Source organism: Spinacia oleracea, chromosome 4 (assembly GCF_020520425.1).
Source record: "Spinacia oleracea cultivar Varoflay chromosome 4, BTI_SOV_V1, whole genome shotgun sequence".
NCBI classification, from domain to species: domain Eukaryota; kingdom Viridiplantae; phylum Streptophyta; class Magnoliopsida; order Caryophyllales; family Amaranthaceae; genus Spinacia; species Spinacia oleracea.
Window position 1 is genome coordinate 118393472 of NC_079490.1, and position 9601 is coordinate 118403072.

The 9601-nt window shown below is 40.1% G+C and overlaps 1 protein-coding gene across 1 annotated transcript; it reads left to right on the forward strand.

Annotated features, from left to right (window-relative positions):
- The first annotated feature begins 8519 nt into the window (after positions 1-8519).
- LOC130471816 (uncharacterized) lies at positions 8520-9283 on the forward strand. The gene is made up of 2 exons (XM_056842134.1): positions 8520-8654; positions 8858-9283. The coding sequence occupies exons 1-2, from the start codon at positions 8520-8522 to the stop codon at positions 9281-9283; spliced, it is 561 nt and encodes a 186-aa protein (XP_056698112.1).
- Positions 9284-9601: the final 318 nt, after the last annotated feature.

Sequence of the window (9601 nt, forward strand, 5' to 3'; positions counted from 1 at the left end):
AACCTTGAATTAATTTAAATTCATTTAATTCAACTGAAAATAAATTAAATATATGGATTCGATTATAATTTTATATGTGCTTTAAATTTTGATTAAACTTGTATGTTTCCGGTTAGACTAGAAATACATTTTTATGTTTAAAGTTAGTAAAGCATATAAAGTTATTGGTTTAAGTGGGAACCTTTAGTCATAAAATCTTGATTAGGTCTACAAATCCTTTAAGGTTAAACAACTTGATTGGAATTAATAAGGACTGAATAATTGGTAGATTATTGGTGCCCTTGATTAATTGCTGCAAATATTTATGTGATGCATAACGTGTTTTACTAACCAACTATGTGGGCCATTCATGATAATGAATGGGTTAATGGTATATATTGTATATGTACTGTTTTGCAGGTTATGAAGTGACTAGTATGGCCCAAATAGGATAGAAAATATGGTCTGCGTACCATTAATTTGAATGTAATTGGTCTAATGCACCAAAGTTTGTTTTTCAATTCAAATATGGTCTGCGTACCATCAAATAGTTGTAATTAGTTTAATTATAGCTTATCCTATTTGAAGAAAATGGCGCCTCCCGTGGAGAAATTCAAGACGGAGTTTCCAATCCATTTTCAAGACGGACTTTGAAGTTGAAGCTTCAAGATGAAGTCGGGCCATACTAGATCACATTTATCTTATGCATGCTTTAAGTTATTTATTGCTTTAAATATGTCTTAATTATGCATGAGATTATGGCTTGATTATGTTGCATGATTAAGGATTTTAGTTCACTTAAAATCTAACCAACATAGTAAGAGCCTTAAGTTCCAAAGTTTAAAAATTGAGTTAAAAAGGTGCCATGCCAAAATAACACTTACTTGGATAACCTTTTCATCAATCTAGTAATAGTTTTACGCTCAGCGAGGTGTTACTTATTGATCCTAAAGGGGTAAGGTACACAAATAATTGTGAGTACATGTTAGTTTTGGTGAAACTCAACGATATAAGTAAGGAGTACTTTTATGTCGTGGCAAAATTGATAGGTTTTCCTAATAAGTCCTTAGACGTACCTATTAACCAAGAGTAGTTTCTAGACTATTAGCAAAAGGCTTTTGCTTACCTAAAAGATTTTAGAATTGAGTCTAAATACATAATGTGCTTAAATTCTTTAATGGTTTTAGGGTCTTGGAATCATTTTATTCACACCTGCCGGAACACATAACTTGAATAAAATGCTTAATGAACATTAAATTATACATGCATGCTAGAATTTAAAAGTTTATTAAGAGAATTGTGAATGGTTATTTATTTGTTTATTCTTTTTCAATTGTAGTTTTAACTATGGCAAACAACAAACAAAACATCACGGGTTCTGAGCTTATGGTCAAGCTGAACCTAACGAATTTTCTTGAATGGGAAGCTAAGCTTGTTGAAATAGTCAGACTCAATGGACTTGAGTATGTACTGTTGCATCCCATGCCAAGCTACTATGCCAGAGACATGACCCCTGAAAGATTTGCCGCCTGGGATGCGGATCTCAAAAAGGTTATGAGTCTCATGCTGAACAATATCCCTGATGAATGGGCTAGAAGGTTTGTAGCTTACGAACCTTTTACGCTCATCAAGAATCTGAGGGATATATGTCGTGGAAGCACGGAGGACAGGGACCTAAACGTCCATGAGTTTATTGAATCAATGTCTGGTCTAAAGGTTAGTTCTCCCAACATGTGTTATAGGATGGAGGTCCAAGAAACACATGTTCAGCTCCTTCGCACTAAACAAAGGGTAGGCGTCCCACTGAGGTTCCATGTGGAGCTTATGCTTTCATATTTTGATCGCCTAAGTCTCCTAGGAACACCAATAAGCGAAAGGATGGCAGTCTCTATCTTGCTCAATTCACTGCACAGTGGGTTTGGTCGCTTTAAGCAACTATACCTAAGTGAACCAAGAGAAGAAACAGTTGCAGAAATTGTTCACCTTGTCAGAAAGGCTGAGATAATACTCGACTATGAAGCCAAAGATTTACTCAAGGCTAAAGGGAGACCCTTCAAGAAAGGTGGAAAGTCCAAGGGTAATGCTAAACCAAAGCAGGACAAGTCCACATCAAGCTGTCTTTATTGTGATGGAATAGGCCATTACAAAAGAGAATGTCCAAAGCTAAAGGAAGATCAGAAGAACGGAACAGTCGTTCCATCTTCAGGTATTTTCGTTATAGACTGTATACTTGCTAATTAAACTTCTTGGGTATTAGATACAGGTTGTGGCTCACACTTATGTTCCAATCCACAGGGACTAAGAAGAAGTAGAAGGTTAAGCAAGGGTGAAGTCGAACTACGAGTGGGAATTGGAGCACGGATTGCTGCATTAGCTGTAGGAACTTATTATTTGTCGTTGGCCTCTGGGCTAGTTTTGGAACTGGAAGAGTGTTTCCATGTTCCAAGTCTTACAAAAAAATATCATTTCTGTTTCTTGCTTGGATGCTAAGGGATTTTCCTTTTTAATAAAAGACAATAGTTGCTCGTTTTATTTTAAAGAGATGTTTTATGGATCTGCTAGATTAGTCAATGGACTTTATTTATTAGATTAACACAAACCAGTTTATAACATAAATACCAAAAAGGCCAAAAAGGATGATTCAAATCTCACCTATCTGTGGCATTGTCGATTAGGCCATATTAACTTGAAACGCATAGAAAGACTTCAAAAGGAAGGAATTTTAGAACCATTTGACTTAGAGGATTATGGTAAGTGCGAATCATGTTTATATACTTGGCAAAATGACAAAGCAACCTTTCTCTAAAGTTGGAGAAAGAGTAACTGAACTATTGGGTTTAATCCACACAGATGTATGTGGACCAATGAGTACAAATGCTAGAGGTGGGTTCAGCTACTTTATCACTTTCACTGATGACTTCAGTAGATATGGTTATGTCTACCTAATGAAGCATAAGTCTGAATCCTTTGACAAATTCAAGGAATTTTAGAGTGAAGTAGAGAATCAATTAGGCAAGAAGATTAAGGCAATGCGGTCTGATAGAGGCGGTGAATATCTGAGGTATGAATTTGATGACCATTTGAAAGAATGTGGAATTCTATAAGAATTGACTCCTCCTGGAACACCACAATGGAACGGTGTGTCGGAACGGAGGAACAGAACCTTGCTAGACATGGTTAGATCAATGATGGGTCAGACCGAACTTCCAATAGAATTTTGGGGACATGCACTAAATATAGCTGCACTCACTATAAATAGAGCTCCGTCTAAAGCTGTTGAAAAGACTCCATATGAGTTATGGTTTGGAAAGCTTCCAAATGTGTCTTTTCTTAAGATTTGGGGATGTGAAGTATACGTCAAACGATTAATTTCAGACAAACTTCATCCAAAATCTGACAAATGTATCCTCGTGGGCTATCCAAAGGAAACAAAGGGGTATTACTTCTACAATACATCTGAGAACAAGGTGTTTGTTGCTCGAGATGGTATCTTTTTGGAAAAGGATCACATTTCCAAAATGACAAGTGGGAGAAAAGTAGACCTCGAAGAAATTCGAGTCGAACAACAAAATCTAGAGAATGCTCAAGATGACATTCAGGATGAAACTCAGAGATCTTTAGAAGTATCTGGTGAGAATCATGGACCATCTGGAAATGTAACCCCGCGTAGATCGCAGAGATATAGATCTCAACCGGAAAAGTACTTAGGTACTGTGACGAACGAGAGCTATGACGTCCTATTACTTGAAAGTGATGAACCTGCGACTTACAAACAAGCTATGACGAGCCCTAGCTCCAAGCAATGGCAAGAAGCCATGCAATCTGAATTAGACTCCACGTCAGAAAACCAAGTTTGGGATTTGGTCGATTTTCCAGATGGCTACCAAGCCATATGAAGCAAATGGGTTTTCAAACTGAAAAAGGACAAGGATGGGAAACTTGAAGTTTTCAAAGCTAGATTGGTTGCAAAAGGTTACAGGCAAGTCCACGGTGTGGATTACGATAAAACCTTTTCACCAGTTGCAATGCTAAAGTCTATTCGGATAATGTTAGCAATCGCTGCATATTACGATTACGAAATATGGCGATGTCAAAACCGCTTTCTTAAACGGCGTTTTAACAGAAAGTGTGTTTATGACACAACCTGAGGGTTTTGAGGATCCAAAGAATGCTAAAAAGGTATGCAATCTTAAGAAATCAATCTAAGGATTAAAGCAGGCATCAAGGAGCTGGAATATACGTTTTGATGAAGCAGTCAGGGGACTTTGGTTTCATCAAGAACGCAGACGAATCTTGTGTATACAAGAAGGTCAGTGGGAGAAAAATTGCTTTTCTAGTATTATATGTCGACGACATATTACTTATCGGAAATGACATTCCTATGTTAAACTCTGTCAAGATTTGGCTTGGGAAATATTTTTCAATGAAGGATCTAGGAGAAGCACAGTACATACTGGGCATCAAGATTTACATAGATAGATCTAAGAAGATGATTGGACTTAGTCAAAGCACTTATATCAATAAGGTGCTTGAAAGGTTCAAGATGGCAGACTCCAAGCGAGGCTACCTACCCATGTCTCATGGAATGACTCTAAGCAAGACCCAGTGCCCAAAAACACTTGATGAGCGTAGACGAATGAATGGGATTCCATACGCATCATTGATTGGTTCAATAATGTATGCTATGATATGTACACGCCCGGATGTTGCGTATGCACTCAGTGCTACGAGCAGATACCAGTCAGACCCAGGAGAGGCACATTGGACTGCTGCCAAGAATATTGTGAAGTACCTGAAAAGGCACAAAGTTGATTTCCTGGTCTATGTGGAGATGATGAATTAATTGTTAAAAGCTATACGGACGCAAGTTTCCAAACCGACAAAGATGATTTCAGATCACAGTCTGGGTTTGTCTTCTGCCTCAACGGAGGTGCAGTAAGCTGGAAAAGTGCTAAGCAAAGCACCATTGCGGAATCTACAACTGAAGCAAAGTACATTGCCGCACATGAAGAAACAAAGGAAGCTATATGGCTAAGGAAGTTCATAGGTGAACTTGGTGTAGTCCCCTCCATTAAAGGACCAATAGCCCTATATTGTAATAATAACAGAGCTATTGCACAGGAAAAGGAGCCTAGACACCACCAAAGAGTCAAGCATGTACTTCGTAGATTTCACCTTCTACGAGAGTTCATTGAAAGAAAAGAAGTCGAGATAAGCAATATTGGAACTGATGACAAACATCTCAGATCCATTGACTAAACCTCTGCCGCAGGCGATCACAACTCGCACACTGCAGCTATGGGAATCAAGCATATTGGAGAATGGCTTTGATGTCGTTGTTTAATGTTTTAAAGTTTTAGAGTTTAATACTTTGTAAAACATTATTGGTTAATCATTCACAATAAATGAATAGAATTCATTTTTCAATTTAATTTGTGGTTTATTAAACGATGAGTCCCTTCAATTTGACGAAATATTCAAGATAGACTGTCAGGACCAGTCCTGTGACTAAGAAATGTCTATCAAGTGAACTTGAATGTCAAAAGTTGAATATGGTCCCTGATCGGAGTTTTCTATAAAAATGGACGCATAGAAAATGTTAGACGACTAGAATGCAAGATGACAAGTAGTTCTGTTTCTTGAACTATGTGGACATGGCAATGTCGTAATCATTTGCATAGATACTTACTTTGAGAAGACTAGTATCGGACAGACCTATTAAACTTTACTGTAAGAGATGAAAATCTGTAGTAAATTTCATTAAAATTATTAGACACTAATCCTCAATACCTGAGTGATTTGAGATTACTTGTTTGAGAACTGCTTACTTTGACGTTGTCAACCGTCGCACCGTAAAAGGAGGCTATAAAGGCAACGCTCAGGTAATCACCTATCAAACGAAGTCTAATCTCAAGATCGCAAGATTGGGATTGTCCTCCCATAAATCGGGATGAGATGCTGAAAGTGGTACAAGGCCACTCGGAGAGCTAGAAACTGTAAAATGCATGGCCGTGCTCAGATGAATCATAGGCTATGATTATCTGTTTATTTGATCAGTTGAACTCTGAAACCGAGAAACACCTATGGACATAATAAGGATGAAAACTCTTACCTTATGTTCAAGAGCAAGCATCGAGCGACAAAGGAATTAGGAAATGCACACTTGTCCCTAAGGACAAGTGGGAGACTGAAGGAAATAATGCCCTTGGTCCAAGTATGCATTTAATGTTAAGTCTAATAAATGCGGTTCAGTATTAATTAACAAGTTAATAATTCAGTGAGATCAAGTGAGCTGAATGCCTAGCTAGAGGCCGCTTCAGTTCAAGTGGAATTAATGATATTAATCCACAGCTTACTCTTGACTGAACCCGTAGGGTCACACAAATAGTACGTAAACGGATCAAGTATTTAATGGCATTAAATACTCCATCTATGGATATTCGGAATCGACGGATCTTGGTTTTAGTGGGAGCTAAGATTGTCACAAGCAAGTAAATGAATACTCCGGAAACGATGATATTGCCGGAAACAGAAATATGGATCGTATCGGAAATATAAATATTATCCAAGTCGTAGATGTTTCCGGAAACGGAAACATGGTACGTATCGGAAAATATTATCGGAAATGGAAATATTGCCAGAATCGGAAATATTGCCGGAAACAGAAATATTGTCAGAATCGGAAATATTATCGGAATCGGAAAATAATTTTTGAAATGAAAATATAAATATTTGTTCGAAACGGAAATTAATTCCGGAATCGGAAATATTAAATTTTGTTCGTATCGGAAAAGAATTCCGGAATCGGGAATTTAATCGGAAGCGCATCGTACGAATTAGCATCGGACGAGACTTGCTAGACGAAGGCCCAGCACGAAGCCAGGCCTGCGTCCAGCAAGCCATGCGCATCAACACAACGCAGCAAGGCCACGCCAGGCCCAGCACAAGGCCAGGCCCAGCATGGCGCGCGCACAACATGGGCTGCGAGCTGTGCAGCTCGCGTGGGCCGCGAGGCTTGCATGCGCGGGCTTTGCGGTGCTCGTGCTCGTGTGCGGTTGTGTGCAATACGAATCCTAAAGCTATTGGAATTCGTTCTATGATTAAATCCTAATCCTAGTAGATAGAATTTATTTAATAGAGTTCTAAAGGGATTCTAATTAAACTAATTGGTATTCTAATATGATTCTAAATCCTTTTCCATGACTCTATAAATATGTGCCTAGGTTCACAAATTTATACAACAAGTTTTCAAGTATTCAAAGCTAGGATTTTTAAGCAGAAAAATCAGCAATAACACTTTCCCTATTTAGCCGAAAATTCTAAGTACCTTAAGGGCGATTCTAGTTGGTCAATCTTAAGGCGGATCCGGACGTGCTGTGGACTTTCTACGGAGGGACGACACTTGGAGTCCTAAAGACTTGTTCTTGTTCGGTTCGGGCGCAGCTAGGGAGGGAAAGCTACAAAGTGTATGCATCTAAGACTAATTATATGATTATGTGCAATTAATATGTATCCTGGCATTAAGGTTTTTCCGCATCATTTATGTTGTTCATATGTATCATAACCTAACAGCAGGATGAAATACGAAGGAACATGTTGATCTATAGCACTGAAAGAACGGCTCCAAAAGGCCTCTCAGTCCAGGTGTCAATCGGATAAACAGGATGCCACTCAGATCCAACGTCTGGAGAGCATGAGAAATTTCACATCCTCAAGCTAGCCGAGGAACCAAACCTTTGGCATAACGCTCGGAGATTGACCGCGACCATCAAGCCTTTCTGCCTCAGCGAGAGCAGGTCACGCGACAACCTTCCCGGGTAAACCCACCAGCCATTCTGCGGCCATCCTCGAGACGTCAGGAACACTATGAAGCTGAATCTGAATTATCAGACACTGAATCTACTCCAGTTATGGAAGATCCTCCATTTTACCCCTCTACTCGAGGACAAACTCAGATGACACCCAATAGAGTGAGCATGCGTCCTTGTATGATCTCAAGCCGTCGTGAACCAACTTATCATATCCAATAGGGATTGAATAATTTGACGTTGAGACACATTAGCACTCCCTTCTGTGAGGACATAATGAACGCCCCGAAATAGCCTAAAGTCAAAACTCCCACCATTGAATCTTATGACGGTACCACCGACCCAGACATGCACCTAGTTGCATATCGTCACCACATGTATGTTCAAGGAACCAATGAGGCCACATGGTGCAAATATTTCCCAGCTACCCTTAAAGGAGTGGCGTCCAAATGGTTTGAACGAGTGCCCCCGGGATCAATTACTTCCTTTAACGAGCTACAAACTTTGTTCTCCACCAGGTTCATGGCATACAAGGAAGAAAGGAAAATAAGCATGCACTTGGGACACATTCAACAAGGAAAGGACGAGTCTTTACAAAGTTATGTTAAGCACTTCAATCTAGAAGCCGGACAGATCCCAGATCTGCCCGATGGCGTCTCCTTCGATAATTTTATCAAAGTATTGAAGAAAGGTTCATTCTAGTTTGACTTGGTTAAGAAAAGTGTCGGGACGATGGCTGAAGTCTTGGACGAGGCCGAAGCCTTTATTCATGCAACAGAAATATGCAGTGCGTCCAAGGATGGAAAGGCTGGTGAAGCGACGGACTCCTCAGGGAAGAAAGACAAGATAGACAGGAAAGTCCCACGAGTAAATGGTACTTGGGGTCTTTCGAAAGAACATGATATCAATTCTCCCAGGAAGAAGAGAGGACGCCCACAAGAGAGAGAATATTTCGAATACAATACAGACCTTCTCACAATCCTAGTGGACGTCAGGACCAGGTTCGACCTTGAACGACCCTTCCCCATGAAATCTCCTGCTGAGAGTCTAGATCCTAAGTTGTATTGCAGTTCCACGAGGATATAGGACATGACACCAAGGATTGCAGGAGCCTGAAGAGAGCCCTAGAAGGCCTAGCCTCTAAGGGGCACCTAAAAACCTACTTGCAAAGAAGCACTCACAGCACGGGAAAAAATCATTACAAGAAAAACAAGTCACATGTCTCAGCTACAGAAGGAAATCACAGCGAAGGAGGATTTGTAGCCGTCATATCAGGAGAACCAGCTGCTGGGGGGGCCACCATGAGAGGACAGAAAGATTATGCCCGCCGTCTAGGTCAGGTAATGTTATCGGGGAAATCACCAGTGGACCCATTCCCTCGGATAGAAATATGTGAATCGGACGGTGGACGTATATCCACCCCGCATGACCACCCTCTCGTGGTCGATATCGAAATCTCTAACATGAGGGTAAAACGCATCTTGATAGATACATGAAGTTCATCTAATATAATGAGCATGGAGTGCTTAAGCCGCCTAGCTCACGACCCTAAAACCATAGAGAGCATCCACTACCCTATCATCGGCTTTGGAGGAAGCATCATACATCCAGTAGGCGTCATCAACATGCTAGTTCGGATTGGAGGGCGGAAAGATGGACGAAAGATGGGGGTGGACTTCCTAATCGTCAAAGATTTGACGGCGTACAATGTCATTTTGGGTCGTCCCACCTTGAACAAGATTAAGGCAGTGGTCGTCACCCATCTCATGCTCCTAAAGTATGTGTGTGACGATGGAGCAATAGGGACTATACAC